This window comes from Leptodactylus fuscus, chromosome 7, assembly GCF_031893055.1.
Source record: "Leptodactylus fuscus isolate aLepFus1 chromosome 7, aLepFus1.hap2, whole genome shotgun sequence".
NCBI lineage: Eukaryota > Metazoa > Chordata > Amphibia > Anura > Leptodactylidae > Leptodactylus > Leptodactylus fuscus.
The window spans coordinates 37211845-37231585 of record NC_134271.1 but is presented as its reverse complement, the minus strand read 5'-3'; the positions used below and the strand labels follow the sequence as shown (position 1 = coordinate 37231585).

The following is a 19741-nucleotide window of genomic DNA, read 5'->3' as shown; positions in this document are numbered from 1 at the left end:
ACATATGCGCAGTAGAGGAATTATCGCTGCTAAGGAGGAGTACGGGAGGAGGGGCTTTCCCACCAGGGGCTTTTCTTTCAAACTTTCCACCCTTCCCTACCTATTCAGCCCAACCCCCAACCCACATTATATACTTACCCCTCCATGCTTCTTCCGGTGAGACAGCCCCTCCTCCCGTACTCCCCCTCAGCAATGATAATTCCTCTACTGTGCATGTGTTAAATCGTAGTAGAGGTGAATTACTCGCGGTGGCAGCACGCATCAGCAGGAGGAGGAGCCATCTCACCGGAAGAAGCCATGAATAGTAAGGGAGTAGTAGTAGCAATCTGTTTCCAGAAATGCGTAAACAGATAGCGGATAATCAGAAAATGTCCCTTGAGTGGTTACATAACCGCCCCAGGGATATGGGTAACTATCTGTTTTTCATAATTGATGTTATTTAGAAAGTATGAAGGGTGAGGGTGTAGAGTAGTACAAAGATTTTAAGTTATCCCGGACAACCCCTTTAAGGCCTAATGATTTAGAATAGATTGTCATAAGAGTTCCACATTGTGTGTATATAGATTTTATAAGTACACCCCAACAGATGTGTCAGTACAAAATTCTTGTTTAGAAGAATTCAGCTGAAATTGATGCTAATTATGTCCAGCAGACAGATTGTTAAATTAAAACCTTTTTATAGTGAACTAAGTAAACCCCTTCTCATTTCATGCTGTCAGCAATAGCACCATATGGAAGAGAAAAGTCACAGGACAATTTCTTTACACAAGAAAGATGAATGCTACAAGAAGATCAGCAAAGCTTTTTCTACAATCTGAATACTATAGCAAAAGTGATACAAAAATTTAACAAAGATGGAACTGCAATCATCTCAACCAAGCCGTCTCCAGAGGTTGACACCAAAAGATGAGCATGTTCTGATATGAAGGGTTGAAAAATAATCTTCATGTTAATTCAGAGATGAAGACTACTGTGAATCTATAACCTGGAATAATGAGACCAAGATAAATCTTTTTGGAATTGATGGCTTCAAAAGAGCCACATATGTAGTGATAGATGGCGGCCTTTAATAGATCCAATTTGGTGGTGGTTTAGTTCCGGAATCTGTGTGAACGGGTGACCCAAGTCTCTAGCATAAGATAGTTCCCACTAGTGCAGCAAACTAAGTCTTTCACAGCAACGCCAGAAGTACATCCTGCTAGAGATAGAAATTTCCAAAATATTTCTTTATTTCCCATCCCTTTATCAAAAGCTGCCACATAAAGACTGTGCGCCAAGAGCCTGAAGCAAGCTAGTAAAACAAAATTTTAGAAGTTCATACAAAATCCTGATATTTTCTCAAACTGACAAACATATATATCTAAACATTAAAATATATTTTCTCTATATAACAAGGTACTAACCTTACTTGTGTGAAATTCCAATTTGCGGATAAACCGTTCAACAGACTTCACTTGCTGTTAAAAAAGGAAAATATTTAAAAAATTTAATACGAACAATAGAAAACCAACACTACATAAGTAAAGGGCACTTTAAACCGCTTATGCTGTTGACATAGAACAAGCACTTTACTAAGAAAATCTACTCCCCCCCCCCCATGCCCAAATGAGCTGTAATACTCAAAGCGTGGTCACACCTGACAAAGCATCTATTTTTTTGTGAATACCACTCTGTGTTGCCCCAAAAATAGAAAGACTGACATAGACAGGGATTTGCTGAAACCACTAAAGCAGGCCTGGGCAATGTCCGGCCCGGGGGCCACATCCGGCCCTCTGACTGCTTCCGCATAGCTAGTGGAAGTTGTTTCAAGGACCTGTGATGATGTCATCACAGCCTATCACCAGGATAGGCTATGACTCATTAGTGGGCGGAGCCACACGGGACTGTGTGCTTTCTGCAAGCTGCCGGCAATGGAGGCTGCTGGATGATAAAGAGAGAAAAGATAGCATGTGTGAGCAAGAGGGGGGAACTAGGGGCAGATGTAGGGGGGCAGTTAAACTGAATGCACATGGAGGGCGGACATTAAACTAGGGGGCAGATATTCAAGGACCTGTGATGATGTCATCACAGCTTATCACCAGGATAGGCTATGACCTGTTAGTGGGCGGAGCCACACGAGACTGTGTGCTTGATGCAAGCTGCCGTCAATGGAAGCTGCTGAATGATAAAGAGAGAAGAGACAGCATGTGTGAGCAAGAGGGAGGGAACTAGAGGCAGATGTAGGGGGGCATTAAACTAGGGGGCAGATGGAGGGTGACATTAAATTGGAGCAGCTGGAGGCAAATATTAAACCATGGGGGGTAGCTGGAGGGGGACATCTCTGCCTCTAGTTGCCCCCATTTTAATGTCCCCCTCCAGCTGCCCCAGTTTAATGTCCCCTCTAATTTCTGCTGGTTTATACTGGGGCACAAGGAGAGGGACTTAATACTGTGTGACATTTGGAGGGAAACGTTATAATGTGGGGGTGTATAATGTTAGGGTGACTGTAGGAGGATTTTACTCTGTGGGGCACATGGAAAAATTATCGAGAATGGGCGGAGTCAGTGGATAAGTGGGTGAAGCTAAATTTGTTGTGGCGTGCATGGCCCTCTAGAACCGTTATAATTTCTCATGTGGCCCCATGGGAAAATTAATTCCCCACCCCTGCACTAAAGAATATAATACTCTAGCAAATCCTGCCATGGTCAAGGGCATCAAACACTTCATTATGACAGGGAATAAGTTACATTTCTAAGCAGCAAGAATGATCTTTGACACAAGATAGATATATTACTTTATCGCTAACTGACTCAATGACCGCATAGAGATGGACTAAAAAGCAGTTTTGGTGGTGGTACACTATAGGTTAGTATGGGAAACATATTGTGTGATTCAATAAATAGACACATGCATCATCCACAGAGCTGAATGAAAATTCTAAGGATCTGATTACATTGTATAAAAAGTGTAGTGACGTTTAATGGCCAAATATAAGGACACTCTTGGCACACACTTGGAATGTGCACCACCAGAAGTGTTCTGAACTTGTTCATTGCAATGTGTTTGGATTTGTTAGGTTTTTTTTTTTGTTTTTTTTATTAACCACTTCAGTACCGTGCTAATTTGTAGTCCAGGACCAGACACATTTTAGGTTTATTTTGTATGTGCAGTTTAGAGGGCTGTAACATTTTTCTCATAAGTCTCATTCAACTAATTTTTGCGTCTTTTTTCGGGGACACATAGGGCTTTATTTTTATGTTGTTTTTATTTTCGAACGTGTTTTAATCCGGGTAAATATAAACAAAATAGGAGGGAAATTGTGTCTGTTTTTCACTTTTTTTTTTTTTTTTTCTTTCACTTGTCTTCTCCGTACCGCCATTCGCCTACAATCCCGGTTCTTGGTGGTATGAAAATTTGCTCTCTCGCAGCACTGGGGGCAGGCCCCAGTGCTAATACAGCACTAGGGGTGGCCCCAATGCTGCGAGAGAACTCTCTCCAGCGCCGCCTCCTCTTCTTCAGCAGCGTCATCTGCAGCCTCTTCTTTTCGTGGTGGCTTGTAACTTCTAAGGCCTCTGGCCTTAGGCAGAGCATAGTGCACATGCCCATAGGCCACGAGAAAATGGCCGCTTGCATAGTATTGTAATGGCCTGTGGGCATAGTATTGTAGCAGCCTGTGGGCATGCGCAATCTGCTCTGTCCGAGGCCTAGGAGTAAGAAGACACTGCTGGAAGAAGACACTGAAGAGGCCGTTCCTGACGAAAATGGAGGCGGCGCTGGAGAGTTTTCTCGCAGCATTGGAGTCGCACCGACAAGAATGGGGATTGTATTCGAACGGCAGCACAGAGAAAACAACGAAAGGTAGGAGAAGAATAGCCTTTCTTAAGGCTATTCCGACTTGGTACTTCGAAAAAAAATGTCGTCTGAATGATAGGATCCCTTTGAGGCTGTATTCACACAGAGTAACGCCAGGCGTTTCTTGCACATAGCGCCGCGTTAACGCCGCGTTAACGCCGGGCAACGCCACCGCTAAATAGCGCGGCGTTAACGCGGCGTTAACGCGGCGTATACGCGGTGTTAACGCGGCGCTACGCGGCGTAAACGCGGCGCTATGTGCAAAAAACACACAAAAAACGCCTGGCGTTACTCTGTGTGAATACAGCCTAATAATACAAAGTGCTACTGAAAAACTTAGTTTTTCTTAAAATAGTTTTTCCTCTCCATTACATAATTTTTATTTTGTATGGTGTTGTCGGGGGTGGGGCTATAACCTTTAATAACGACATTTTATTGGCGTATTATTTTACTTATTTTTTTTAATTATTTTATTTAAAATATTTTTTTAAAAGTTTTTCATAAATATAGTTCACCATCTACTTTCCTGTCCTCATGATTCGTGCGGGCAGCGTTCAGCAAGCACACGGACCCCATTATAGTCTATGGGGTCCATGTACTTTTACAGCACAGCACTTGCAATTGCGTTTGTATTCCGTTCGGGGGGGGGGGGGGGGGGTGTCCACCATGCGGACTCCCCTGGACGGAATCCAAACGCTGATGTGAACAAGGGGTAACATGTGCAAAACATTTAACAAGGAGGTGCGCTGACATCATAAATTAACACCAGAGTAAAACTAGTTTAACATAATGCACACCTGTGAAAAATATGGCCGAAAAAGGAGCAGATGAAAAATAACCCCAATGAGTTTGAGTATCTATTATTCTTGTTCAGTTGTCTACCAAATTTCAGATTGAGGGAAGTCAATTTACAAGCCAAAAAGCGCTACTAGATGTTGTCTTTACTAGAGCTTTCTATTAGTTACAATAATACACTTCGCTATAACGGAATGCGTCTTTCCTACAATCTCTACACTTCAGAAAAATTATGTCGCTAGTAAGTGAACAATGTAACATGTTTTATATATGTAATACTGCAATACTGACACAAAAATAACACAGTTATATAAAAAACTTTATAAAATAATGCTCACCTTGTCTAAGTCATATAAAAAGCCCTAAAAAAACACACAAAAAAACAAAACCTATATTAGATACATAAAAAGCACAATATTTTTGGAGTCATTTCAATTGCTATGCATTTACAATAAGACATCAATTTCTTGGTCACATTTCCTTAAACGTATCCTTGAAATGATTTAGATCCACATTTGCTAAAACATATAATACAGCCCTAAATATTTACATTTTATATATTCACAAAACTATGAAACCATTAACAAATGAAGACTGAATATTGGACTTGCATCTGATTAATTCAGTAAATGTATTAAACTATACTTTTCTGAAAATGGAAAACATCTATTTCACTTTGTACTTTTTATATTTTCTTCTTAACAATATACTAGTGTTTGTCAATAAATTAGAATATCGTCAAAAATGTATTTTTTTTAGTAATTAAAAAAAAAGAAAATGAAACATATTATATTGAGCCATTACAAACAGAGTGAACTAAGTCTTTCTTTCTGCTAATGTTGATGATTATGGCTAAGGCCTGGTTCACATCTGCGTTTGGCAAATCCATTTGAAATCAGTATTTAAAATAATGAGAGATTAAAGTGATTGAGCGCAGGTTCACACCTGCGCCCGGTCTTCACTTTGTGAGTTTCTGTCTTCTTCCGGAGAAACTGGACAAGAGACTGAAACCCGGCAGGCAGTGTCTCCCCTTCTGCCTCTCCACGGTGAAATGTTTTTTTCTTAAACTGAACATAAAGTCCTGTATGTCCGACTTTGTGTCCAGTTAAAAAAAAAAAAAGGTTTCGCTGCGGCCAGACACAAATTGTTCACGGGCGGTCACTTCGCAAACCCATTGAAGTGAATGGGCTTGAAAACTGACTGTCGGTTTCTGTCTCCTGTCCAGTTTCTCGGGCAGAAGATAGAAACCAAGAAAGCAGAGTGAACCCGCCCTAAGAAGAAAACTGTGTCAGGGCTCGTTCACATCTGCACCGGCACTCCGTAGTTCAGGTTTCCGTTTCCTGCCTAAAACAGAGGCAGGAGACGGAAACCTGCAGGAGGCTTTCTCACCCATTCAAATGAATGGGTGAGAAAGCTGTCCGGCCGTGAGCGGCGGTGAGCGTTTTAGGCTCTCCGCCGCGAAACCAGGTTTTAGAATCCGGACACAGAGTCGGACATGCAGTACTCTGTGTCCGGATTAAAAAATCCGGTTTCGCGGCGGAGAGCCTAAAACGCTCACCGCCGCTCACGGCCGGACCCGGTCTGAGCTTTCCAACTTCTGGCATGCAGAAGACGGAAAGCTCAGAACGGACAGATGAACGCAGGTGTGAACCTAGCGTCAGTATGTAATCAGTTTTTGACTAATCAGTTTTTCTTTTTCCTCCCTCTTCTTCATTCTGAGCATATGCAAAACAGACACAAACTGATTACGTACTCCATATGTAATCGGTATGTACTCCATATGTAATCAGGGTTCGTTCACATCTGCGCCCGGTCTCCGTTCTGCAGGTTTCCGTTTCCTGCACAAAACAGAGGCAGGAGACGGAAACCTGCAGGACTCTCTCACCCATTCACTTGAATGGGTGAGAAAGCTGTCTGGCTGTGAGAGGCGTTTTATGCTCTCCGCCGCGAAACAGGTTTTTTTAATCCGGACAGTATGTAATCAGTATGTAGTCAGTATGTAATCTGTTTTCCATAGACCTCAATGTTAAAACAAAACAGATTGGTTGCTGTCTGTCTGGAATCCTTATTGTTAGTACGGAGACAAAGTTCTGCAAGTTCTACTTTTCTGTCCGCACAAAAAAACTGAAAGCAGATGGAAATGGCACAACCTGATTACATACTGATTACTTTTAAAAACCATTGAAATTAATGGGTTTTCATCCGCACCGTTTGAAGTCAGTTTTTGAAGATGTTAAATAAGGATTTCAAATGGATTTGCCAAACTCAGATGTGAATCGGGCCTTAAAGCCAAGTAAAACCCAAAAGTCATTATTAGAGATGAGCAAACACTAAAATGTTCGAGGTTCGAAATTCGATTCGAACAGCCGCTCAATGTTCGTGTGTTCGAACGGGTTTCGAACCCCATTATAGTCTATGGGGAACAGATACTCGTTAAGGGGGAAACCCAAATCCGTGTCTGGAGGGTCACCAAGTCCACTATGACAACCCAGGAAATGATGCCAACACCTCTGGAATGACACTGGGACAGCAGGGGAAGCATGTCTGGGGGCATCTAACACACCAAAGACCCTCTATTACCCCAACATCACAGCCTAACAACTACACACTTTACACACTCAATACCACCTCTCTGACAGTAGGAAAACACCTTGAAACATGTGTATTTGGCACTTGTAGTGGGGAGAGCTTGTCACCAGCAGTGAATTTGGCCCTTGTAGTAAGTTGAGGTTGGCACCAACATTTGTTTTGAAAATCAGGGTGGATTGAGCCTCTAACCAGCAGAGTTTGGGCAAATTCATGGTGGAGGGAGCCTCTAAAAAACCCAGTTTGGACCAATTCATGGTGGAGGGAGCCTCTAAAAACCCCAGTTTGGACCAATTCATGATGGAGGGAGCCTCTAAACAGCCCAGTTTGGGCAAATTCATGGTGGAGGGAGCCTCTAAAAACCCCCAGTTTGGACCAATTCATGGTGGAGGGAGCCTCTAAAAACCCCAGTTTGGACCAATTCATGGTGGAGGGAGCCTCTAAACAGCCCAGTTTGGGCAAATTCATGGTGGAGGGAGCCTCTAAACAGCCCAGTTTGGGCAAATTCATGGTGGAGGGAGCCTCTAAAAACCCCAGTTTGGACCAATTCATGGTGGAGGGAGCCTCTAAAAACCCCAGTTTGGACCAATTCATGGTGGAGGGAGCCTCTAAAAACCCCAGTTTGGACCAATTCATGATGGAGGGAGCCTCTAAACAGCCCAGTTTGGGCAAATTCATGGTGGAGGGAGCCTCTAAAAACCCCCAGTTTGGACCAATTCATGGTGGAGGGAGCCTCTAAAAACCCCAGTTTGGACCAATTCATGGTGGAGGGAGCCTCTAAACAGCTCAGTTTGGGCAAATTCATGGTGGAGGGAGCCTCTAAACAGCCCAGTTTGGGCAAATTCATGGTGGAGGGAGCCTCTAAAAACCCCAGTTTGGACCAATTCATGGTGGAGGGAGCCTCTAAACAGCCCAGTTTGGACCAATTCATGGTGGAGGGAGCCTCTAAAAACCCCAGTTTGGACCAATTCATGGTGGAGGGAGCCTCTAAACAGCCCAGTTTGGGCAAATTCATGGTGGAGGGAGCCTCTAAAAACCCCAGTTTGGACCAATTCATGGTGGAGGGAGCCTCTAAACAGCCCAGTTTGGGCAAATTCATGGTGGAGGGAGCCTCTAAACAGCCCAGTTTGGACCAATTCATGGTGGAGGGAGCCTCTAAAAACCCCAGTTTGGACCAATTCATGGTGGAGGGAGCCTCTAAACAGCCCAGTTTGGACCAATTCATGGTGGAGGGAGCCGCTAAACAGCCCAGTTTGGACCAATTCATGGTGGAGGGAGCCTCTAACCAGCAGAGTTGGTGGAAATCAGGGTGAAGGGAGCCTCTAACCAGCAGAGTTGTGGGAAAGCAGGGTGGAGGGAGCCTCCAACCAGCAGAGTTGGTGGAAATCAGGGTGGAGGGAGCCTCTAACCAGCAGAGTTGTGGGAAAGCAGGGTGGAGGGAGCCTCTAACCAGCAGAGTTGTGGGAAAGCAGGGTGGAGGGAGCCTCTAACCAGCAGAGTTGGTGGAAATCAGGGTGGAGGGAGCCTCTAACCAGCAGAGTTGGTGGAAATCAGGGTGGAGGGAGCCTCTAACCAGCAGAGTTGGGGGAAATCAGGGTGGAGGGAGCCTAGTATTAGCAGAATTGTGCAACGCTTATGGTGGATGAGTATGAGGATGCGGAGGAATTGGAGAGGTTGAGTACAGACATGGAGTTTCATGTTGGGGTGCTTTACACAGGTGGGCACAAAAATGAAGGCTCTATCCAGTGGTGGTTCATTTTTATCAAAGTGAGCCGGTCGGCACTCTCAGCTGACAGACGGGTGCGCTTGTCAGTGATGATGCCACCGGCTGCACTGAACACCCTCTCAGATAGGACGCTGGCGGCAGGACAGGACAGCACCTCCAAGGCATATAGGGCAAGTTCAAGCCACAGGTCCAACTTCGACACCCAATACGTGTAGGGCGCAGAGGGGTCGGAGAGGACAGGGCTGTGGTCGGAAAGGTATTCCCGCAACATGCGCCTATACTTCTCACGCCTGGTGACACTAGGAGCCTCCGTGGCGGCACTTTGGCGAGGGGGTGCCATCAAGGTGTCCCAGACCTTAGACAGTGTGCCCCTCGTTTGTGTGGACCGGTGAGAACTTGGTTGCCTACTGGAGGAACTGCCCTCCCTGCCGCCAACGTCACATGCTGGAAACATCTCCATCATATTCTGCACCAATTGCCTGTGGCAAGCATTGATGCGATTGGCCCTCCCCTCTACCGGAATAAAAGACGAGATGTTGTTTTTATACCGGGGGTCAAGGATAGCAAAGATCCAGTACTGGTTGTCCTCCATGATTTTGACTATACGCTTGTCGGTTGTAAAGCACCCCAACATGAACTCAGCCATGTCTGCCACAGTGTTAGTTGGCATGACTCCTCTGGCCCCACCGGAAAGTTCAATCTCCATTTCCTCCTCATCCTCCATGTCTACCCATCCGCGCTGCAACAATGGGACGATTCGAAGTTGCCCGGAAGCCTCCTGTATCACCATCACATCATCGGACAACTCTTCTTCCTCCTCCTCCTCCTCCTCCTCCATTAAACGCAGTGAAGCGGACAGATGTGTGGACCTACTCTCCAGCTGTGACGGATCGGATGCTATCCCTAACTCCTCTGTGTGATCTGAGTTATCCCTGATGTCATCCTCAGAGCTCACCCTCCTTGTGGACTCCTCAAAGACCCGTAGGATGTCACAAAGGTCTCTCATCCATGGCCACTCATGGATGTGAAACTGAGGCAGCTGACTTTGTGGCACCCTAGGGTTTTGTAGCTGGTATTCCATCAAAGGTCTCTGCTGCTCAACCACTCTATTCAACATCTGAAACGTTGAGTTCCAGCGTGTGGGGACGTCGCACAAAAGCCGGTGTTGTGGCACATGCAGGCGTTGCTGGAGAGATTTTAAGCTAGCAGCGGCTACTGTCGACTTGCGAAAGTGGGCGCACATGCGCCGCACTTTCACCAGTAGCTCTGGAACATTGGGGTAGCTCTTTAGGAAACGTTGCACCACTAGGTTGAAGACGTGGGCCAGGCATGGAACATGTTGGAGTCCGGCAAGCTCCAGAGCTGCTACCAGGTTCCGGCCGTTATCACAAACGACCATGCCTGGGCCCAGGTGCAGCGGCTCAAACCATATTGCCGTCTCATCGAGGAGGGCATCCCTCACCTCGGAGGCAGTGTGCTGTCTGTCCCCCAAGCTGATCAGCTTCAGCACAGCCTGCTGACGTCTACCAACGCCAGTGCTGCAACGTTTCCAACTCGTAGCTGGGGTCAATCTAACAGCGGAGGAGGAGGCGGTGGCGGAGGAGGAGGCGGTAGAGGAGGAGGAGGAGGGGGGTGTTCTTCTCGTGTCCCTGCCAGGAATGTTAGGCGGGGAGACGAGGTACACCGGGCCAGTTTGGGAAGCAGTCCCAGCCTCAACTACATTCACCCAGTGTGCCGTCAGTGAAATGTAGCGTCCTTGTCCGCATGCACTTGTCCACGCGTCGGTGGTCAAGTGGACCTTTGTGCAAAGCGCGGAACTAAGGGCCCGCCTGATGTTGAGTGACATGTGCTGGTGCAAGGCGGGGACGGCACACCGGGAGAAGTAGTGACGGCTAGGGACGGCATAGCGAGGTGCCGCAGTTGCCATCAGGTCCAGGAAGGCGAGCGTTTCAACAAGCCTGAACGCCAACATCTCCTGGGCCAGCAGTTTAGCGATGTTGGCGTTCAAGGCTTGCGCGTGTGGGTGGTTAGCAGTGTATTTCTGCCGCCGCTCCAATGTCTGAGAGATGGTGGGTTGTTGTAAAGAAGCGCCTGATGGTGCCTTTGATGGTGCAGGAGAAGGAGATAAGACAGGAACAGGGGAGGATGAGGGAGAAGTCAACAAAGTGGCGGAGGCAGATGAAGTGGTGTCCTGGCTCGTCCTCTGGAGTGCATCGCCAGCACAGTCAGCAGTGGCAGTGGCAGCGGCAGTGGCAGAGGCAGTGGCGTGAACGGCAGGCGGCCTTTGTCCTGCCGTTGCTGCCTGCCACTGATTCCAGTGCTTGGATTCCAAATGACGGCGCATTGAAGTGGTGGACAGGTTGCTCTTCTCAGAGCCCCTAATCAATTTCGAGAGGCAAATTGTGCAGACAACACTATATCTGTCCTCGGCGCATTCCTTGAAAAAACTCCACACCTTCGAGAAACGTGCCCTCGAGGTGGGAGTTTTTCGGGACTGGGTACGAACTGGAACATCTTGGGAGATTCCGGGTGTGGCCTGGCTTCGCCTAAGCTGCTGACCTCTGCCTCTGCCTCTAGCTACCCTTTTTGGTGCTGCACCTGCCTCAACATCCACACTACTTTCCCCGCTTGACATCCCCCCCTGTCCAGGTCGGGTCAGTGTCCTCATCATCCACCACTTCCTCTTCCAACTCCTGTCTCATCTCCTCCTCCCGCACAATGCGCCGGTCAACTGGATGCCCTGACGGCAACTGCGTCACATCATCGTCGATGAGGGTGGGTTGCTGGTCATCCACCACCAAATCGAACGGAGATGGAGGAGAGTCTAGTGTTTGAGCATCTGGACACAGATGCTCCTCTGATAGGTTCGTGGAATCGTGACGTGGAGAGGCAGGTTGAGGGACAATGAAAGGAGCGGAGAACAGCTCTGGGGAGCAGGGACAGTTGGGGTTATTGTTCTGTGAAGCTTGGGAATTTTGGGAGGAAGGAGGACAAGACTGTTGGGTAATAGGAGGAGAGGAGGCAGAGTCTGACTGGCTGCTGGACAATGTGCTGTAAGCGTTCTCTGACAGCCATTGCAAGACCTGTTCCTGGTTCTCAGGCCTACTAAGGTTTGTACCCTGCAGTTTAGTTAATGTGGCAAGCAACCCTGGCACTGTGGAGTGGCGCAATGCTTGCTGCCCCACAGGAGTAGGCACGGGACGCCCTGTGGCTTCACTGCTACCTTGCTCCCCAGAACCATTCCCCCGACCTCGCCCACGGCCTCGTCCACGTCCCTTTCCGGGAGCCTTGCGCATTTTGAATTCCCAGTTAGAAATTGGCACTATATACCAGTAGCAAAAATTGTGGGTGCACGTAACCCCAATATATTCTTTGAATTACCAGTCAGAAACTGGCACTATATGGCAGTAGCAAGAAATGAGGGTATTTATAACCCCAATATATTCTTTGAATTCCCAGTCAGACAATGGCACTATATACCAGTAGCAAGAAATGAGGGTATTTGTAACCCCAATATATTCTTTGAATTCCCAGTCAGACAATGGCACTATATACCAGTAGCAAGAAATGAGGGTATTTGTAACTCCAATATATTCTTTGAATTCCCAGTCAGACAATGGCACTATATACCAGTAGCAAAAATTGTGGGTGCACGTAACCCCAATATATTCTTTGAATTACAAGTCAGAAACTGGCACTATATGGCAGTATCAAGAAATGAGGGTATTTGTAACCCCAATATATTCTTTGAATTCCCAGTCAGACAATGGCACTATATACCAGTAGCAAGAAATGAGGGTATTTATTACCCCAATATATTCTTGGAATTCCCAGTCAGACAATGGCACTATATACCAGTAGCAAGAAATGAGGGTATTTATAACCCCAATATATTCTTTGAATTACCAGTCAGAAACTGGCACTATATGGCAGTAGCAAGAAATGAGGGTATTTGTAACCCCAATATATTCTTTGAATTCCCAGTCAGACAATGGCACTATATACCAGTAGCAAGAAATGAGGGTATTTGTAACCCCAATATATTCTTTGAATTCCCAGTCAGACAATGGCACTATATACCAGTAGCAAAAATTGTGGGTGCACGTAACCCCAATATATTCTTTGAATTACCAGTCAGAAACTGGCACTATATGGCAGTAGCAAGAAATGAGGGTATTTGTAACCCCAATATATTCTTTGAATTCCCAGTCAGACAATGGCACTATATACCAGTAGCAAGAAAAGAGGGTATTTATAACCCCAATATATTCTTTGAATTACCAGTCAGAAACTGGCACTATATGGCAGTAGCAAGAAATGAGGGTATTTATAACCCCAAAATATTCTTTGAATTCCCAGTCAGACAATGGCACTATATACCAGTAGCAAGAAATGAGGGTATTTGTAACCCCAATATATTCTTTGAATTCCCAGTCAGACAATGGCACTATATACCAGTAGCAAGAAATGAGGGTATTTGTAACCCCAATATATTCTTTGAATTCCCAGTCAGACAATGGCACTATATACCAGTAGCAAAAATTGTGGGTGCACGTAACCCCAATATATTCTTTGAATTACCAGTCAGAAACTGGCACTATATGGCAGTAGCAAGAAATGAGGGTATTTGTAACCCCAATATATTCTTTGAATTCCCAGTCAGACAATGGTACTATATACCAGTAGCAAGAAATGAGGGTATTTGTAACCCCAATATATTCTTTGAATTCCCAGTCAGACAATGGCACTATATACCAGTAGCAAGAAATGAGGGTATTTGTAACCCCAATATATTCTTTGAATTCCCAGTCAGACAATGGCACTATATACCAGTAGCAAGAAATGAGGGTATTTGTAACCCCAATATATTCTTTGAATTCCCAGTCAGACAATGGCACTGTATACCAGTAGCAAAAATTGTGGGTGCACGTAACCCCAATATATTCTTTGAATTACCAGTCAGAAACTGGCACTATATGGCAGTAGCAAGAAATGAGGGTATTTGTAACCCCAATATATTCTTTGAATTCCCAGTCACACAATGGCACTATATACCAGTAGCAAGAAATGAGGGTATTTGTAACCCCAATATATTCTTTGAATTCCCAGTCAGACAATGGCACTATATACCAGTAGCAAAAATTGTGGGTGCACGTAACCTCAATATATTCTTTGAATTACCAGTCAGAAACTGGCACTATATGGCAGTAGCAAGAAATGAGGGTATTTGTAACCCCAATATATTCTTTGAATTCCCAGTCAGACAATGGCACTATATACCAGTAGCAAGAAATGAGGGTATTTATAACCCCAATATATTCTTTGAATTCCCAGTCAGACAATGGCACTATATACCAGTAGCAAGAAATGAGGGAATTTATAACCCCAATATATTCTTTGAATTCCCAGTCAGACAATGGCACTATATACCAGTAGCAAGAAATGAGCGTATTTATAACCCCAATATATTCTTTGAATTACCAGTCAGAAACTGGCACTATATGGCAGTAGCAAGAAATGAGGGTATTTGTAACCCCAATATATTCTTTGAATTCCCAGTCAGACAATGGCACTATATACCAGTAGCAAGAAATGAGGGTATTTGTAACCCCAATATATTCTTTGAATTCCCAGTCAGACAATGGCACTATATACCAGTAGCAAAAATTGTGGGTGCACGTAACCCCAATATATTCTTTGAATTACCAGTCAGAAACTGGCACTATATGGCAGTAGCAAGAAATGAGGGTATTTGTAACCCCAATATATTCTTTGAATTCCCAGTCAGACAATGGCACTATATACCAGTAGCAAGAAATGAGGGTATTTATAACCCCAATATATTCTTTGAATTACCAGTCAGAAACTGGCACTATATGGCAGTAGCAAGAAATGAGGGTATTTGTAACCCCAATATATTCTTTGAATTCCCAGTCAGACAATGGCACTATATACCAGTAGCAAGAAATGAGGGTATTTATAACCCCAATATATTCTTTGAATTCCCAGTCAGACAATGGCACTATATACCAGTAGCAAGAAATGAGGGTATTTATAACCCCAATATATTCTTTGAATTACCAGTCAGAAACTGGCACTATATGGCAGTAGCAAGAAATGAGGGTATTTGTAACCCCAATATATTCTTTGAATTCCCAGTCAGACAATGGCACTATATACCAGTAGCAAGAAATGAGGGTATTTATAACCCCAATATATTCTTTGAATTCCCAGTCAGACAATGGCACTATATACCAGTAGCAAAAATTGTGGGTGCACGTAACCCCAATATATTCTTTGAATTCCCAGTCAGACAATGGCACTATATGGCAGTAGCAAAAATAGTGGGTGTATATAGCCCCAATTCTATTGCTAGGGGACTTGCAGTGTATTTCTGGGGTGAAGGTGGGGGGCACACCGTTGGAACGGGTATCGGGGGTATATATCGGGTATACGGGAATACACTGTCAGTGTATTCCATTCAGGATCCTGGGAAAGCTGGGTTGCGGCGATTGAGCCCGTCAGTGCCACGTTACACTGACAAGCTTCTCCCTGGAATTTAGCTCTTATAAGAACTGTTGGTTGTCTTCTCCTTCCTATCCTAGCCTGTCCCTGCCTACCCAGAATCTAAGCCCTAGCTAGCTGGATGGAAACCTCCATCCCCGGTGAATTGCAAGCTCAGAATGACGCGAAGCTGGGCGTCGCTGTTCTTTTAAATTAGAGGTCACATGTTTTCGGCAGCCAATGGGTTTTGCCTACTTTTTTCAACGTCACCGGTGTCGTAGTTCCTGTCCCACCTACCCTGCGCTGTTATTGGAGCAAAAAAGGCGCCAGGGAAGGTGGGAGGGGAATCGAGTAATGGCGCACTTTACCACGCGGTGTTCGATTCGATTCGAACATGCCGAACAGCCTAATATCCGATCGAACATGAGTTCGATAGAACACTGTTCGCTCATCTCTAGTCATTATCGCAGAAAATTAGATTATTATATAAGACCAAGCCTTCAGCTTGACTTCATTGTTGGGTCTGGTGTGTCTCATCTTCTTCTTCACAACACCCCATAGACTCTCTATGAGGTTAAGGTCAGGCGAGTTTGCTGGCCAATCAAGCAGAGTGATACTGTGATTATGAAATTTTGGCAGTGTGGACAGGTGCCAAGTCCTGTTGGAAAATGAAAATTCCATCTCCAAAAAGCTTGTGGGCAGCGGGAAGCATGAAGAGCTCTAGTATTTCTTGGTAGACGGCAGAGCTGAATTTGGTCTTGATAAAACACAGTGGACCTACAACAGCAGATGACATGGCTCCCCAAACCATCACTCATTGTGGAAACTTCACACTAGACCTCAAACGGCTTGGATTGTATGCAGCCTCTCCACTTTTCCTCCAGAATCTGGGACCTTAATTTCCAAATGAAATGCAAAATTTTCTTTCATCTGAAAACACCTTTGACCACTGAGCTACAGTCCAGAACTTTTTGATGATATTCTAATTTATTGAGATGCACTAGTAATTGCTACAGGTTTTTGCATTGTAAGATAACACTGTGCGGAAAGTAATGACTCCTCCTAAAAAAAAAAATTATTCTCACTCAAGGTTCTCTATACTACCAGGAGGCAGCCTGGCTAATAATAATAATAATAATAATAATAATAATAATAATATGGGTCAAAGTCATGAATTTACTGAAAAATAAATTTTTAGGTGATGGCTACACCACTGTTACAAATGCTTGTCTCGCTTAAGCTTCATATGATGAGAGCAATGTACATTAACAGCAATAGCATGATGGGTGCAGACAGAGCCTTCTCTGATAGAATTTTTTTTACAGCGTGTTTGTTTAATTTCGTAACAAAAGAAAAAGAAAAAAAAATTTCTTCCATTAGTAATGTAACATTATGGGAAAAAATTTCTGTCATGTTTTTTTACATTAGAGTAAATGCAGAGATGGTCTATCTGCAGTCACTCTATCAATATTGACATCTGTTACTCTCATCCTTCGACAGATGTGAGCAACAAACCAACGGTAACAACAGTAGTGTGAACCTCAGTTGCAACAATTTTTTGTGATTATTTTTATCCCCAAACCACAAATAAAAAATGGTGAAAATTGAGGCTGAAAGAAAAATTTCCAAGGAAAGTAAAAATAATCTAAACTTATTCTTCAATTACATAAATAACAAGAGCATAAAAACTGAGAATGTGGGCATGCTCAACAATAATCTGGGAGTTATGGTAAAGGAGGATGAGAAAAAAACACAAGTATTAAATGCCTTCTTCTCTACAGTGTTTAAAAAAGAAAATCCATTAGCCAGCAACATGATTAGGGGTAATGTTAGCTCTCAATTAAATGTCATCTGTTTAACCCAAGAAGAAGTGTGGTGGCGCCTTCAAAACACTAAAATAGAGAAATCGCCCAGTCCAGATGGAATACACCCCCGAGTTCTGAGGGCATTAAGCATGGTCATAGATAGACCCTTGTATCTAATATTTGAGGATCCAGTAATGACTGGGTCTGTTCCACAGGATTGGCGCATAGTAAATGTGGTGCCAATTTCCAAAAAGAGGTGTAAAAGTGAAACTTATAGTCCAGTAAATTTGACTTCTGTGGTGGGTAAGATATTTGAGGGCTTTCTAAGAGATGCTATCCTGGAGTATCTCAATGTAAATAATCTTATAACACTCAATCAGCATGGGTTTATGAGGAATCGGGCCTGTCAGACTAATCTGATCAGCTGCTACGAAGAGGTCAGTTCAAGACCAGACATGGGTAATGCAGTGGACGTGGTGTACCTGGACTTTTCAAAGGCTTTTGATACTGTACCACACAAACGGTTGGTATGCAAAATGAGAATGTTGGGACTGGGGGAAAACATATGCATTTGGGTTAGCAACTGGCTCTGTGATAGGAAACAGAGGGTACTTGTTAATGGTAAATATTCAGACTGGGTCACAGTCACCAGTGGGGGGCCACAAGGGTCACTGTTGGTTCCTGTACAGTTGCGGCTTTGCAAATTGCAGCATGTTAATTATATCTACGTAAATGCCGACGGCTTTCCCATAGATATAATTATAACAGAATGTCCGTGGAGGAAAACTCTGCGAACTTTCTTTTGAAAGTGCTGCAGAAAGAACCGCACTGTGTTCACGCCGCGGTTCTTTCCTCAGCACTTTAGCGCTGCGTTTACGGCCCGTGGGGCCTTAGCCTCAGACTGCAACTGAAAAAGACTTGGGGATTTTGATGGATAGCAAGCTTACCTTTAGTGACCAGTGCCAGGCAGCTGTTACCAAGGCAATTAAAATTATGGGATGCATCAAAAAAGGTATACACTCTCATGACAAGAACATAGTTATGCCTCTATACAAATCACTGGTATGGCCACACTTAGAGTATATATAATACTGAGATATTCTGTAATAGTATCTCTTTAAAAAAAAACTGTCTTGTGGGATAAATCCTGTGTGTATAAAGTCCTTAAATATTAGATATGTTTAAATCCTTCAAAACCATCAATATAACATTATGAATAACATGAATAACAAAAGCACCCAGTGATTAGCCTATTCCAATGTTTTAAAGACGCCTCTGCACTCCGTCCACAGTTAAGAAGGTGACGTTACAATGAGAATTTATATTTTCTCTAGTCATAGCCTCAGTCATTGAATTTTCTCTAAATACTGTACAGAAGAAGGCGTTTAAAATAATTGTCTTTTCATCTTCCTCTACCATTACACTGAGATTATTTTGAGAGGGCCCATGTCTCAGTTTTAATTCTCTTTTCATTTATGTAATTAAAGAATATTTTCAAGCTATTTTTACTTTCCCTAGCGATGAACCTCTGTCTCAGTCTTTGCCTCCTTCATCTGAATGAGTTGAATTTGGAGAAAAAGTTTATTTTTGTGACTCTTACAGGCCTCATTTTTACGGCGTTCACTGTGCAGCCAAAATGATATGTCACCGGGACCCAAACGGCAGAGAGATCTATGCTAGTGTGAACCTAACCTGACGTTTTTTGTTTTTTTTTGCTACATCCTTTATGCACTCCCCAGTCTCTAGTTTAAACACTCCCCAAACTTTCTAGCCATTTTCTCCCCTAGTACAACTGAACCCTCCCTATTGAGGTGGCCAATCCCCATTGAACAGCCTGTAGCCAACATAGAAGTCAACCCAGTTCTCCAAGAACACAAAAACCTTCTTCCTACATCAGCTCCTAAGCTACTTAGTTATATCACATCTCATCCCCAAACTCACTAAAGTCATTACTCCGACCCTAACCCATCTCTTCAACCTATCTCTAACCAATGGATCCTACCCCTCTGCCTTCAAGCATGCTACCATCACTCCTATACTTAAGAAACCGTCCCTCGACCCGTCCTCTTCAGCCAACTATCGTCTCATCTCACTGCTCCTGTATGCCTCAAAACTGATTGAGCAACTCGTCTACTCCAAACTATCCTCCTACCTCTAGTCCAACTTACTCTTTGACAGACTACAGTAAGGCTTCTGACCTCGTCACACCACAGAAATTGTCCTAACCAAAGACACTAATGACCTTCTAACTGCCAAAGCCAAGCGTCACTAGTCTGTCTTACTCCTCCTTGACCTTTCCTCTGTCATTGACACAGTTGACCAATCCCTCTTGTTAGAAATGCTCTCATCCCTTGGCATCTAACCAGAGTTGAGCGAGTACTGTTCGGATCAGCCGATCCGAACAGCACGCACACATTGAAATCAATGCACGCAGCCGGCACGCGGCGGGTTAAGCGGCCGGCTGCCGTCAAACCGGAAGCACCAGGTGCTTCCA

General features: G+C 44.3%; 1 protein-coding gene across 2 annotated transcripts in view; it reads right to left on the bottom strand.

Annotated features, from left to right (window-relative positions):
* Positions 1-19741, bottom strand: part of RIPOR1 (RHO family interacting cell polarization regulator 1) — a 120754-nt gene that overhangs the window by 60944 nt on the left and 40069 nt on the right. For both annotated transcript variants that reach the window (XM_075281773.1, XM_075281774.1), the window contains exons 5-6: positions 4965-4988; positions 1404-1457 (exon numbers count right to left, since the gene is read on the bottom strand). In XM_075281773.1, the coding sequence (XP_075137874.1) occupies positions 1404-1457; positions 4965-4988 (78 nt within the window). The remainder of the gene's footprint in view (positions 1-1403; positions 1458-4964; positions 4989-19741) is intronic.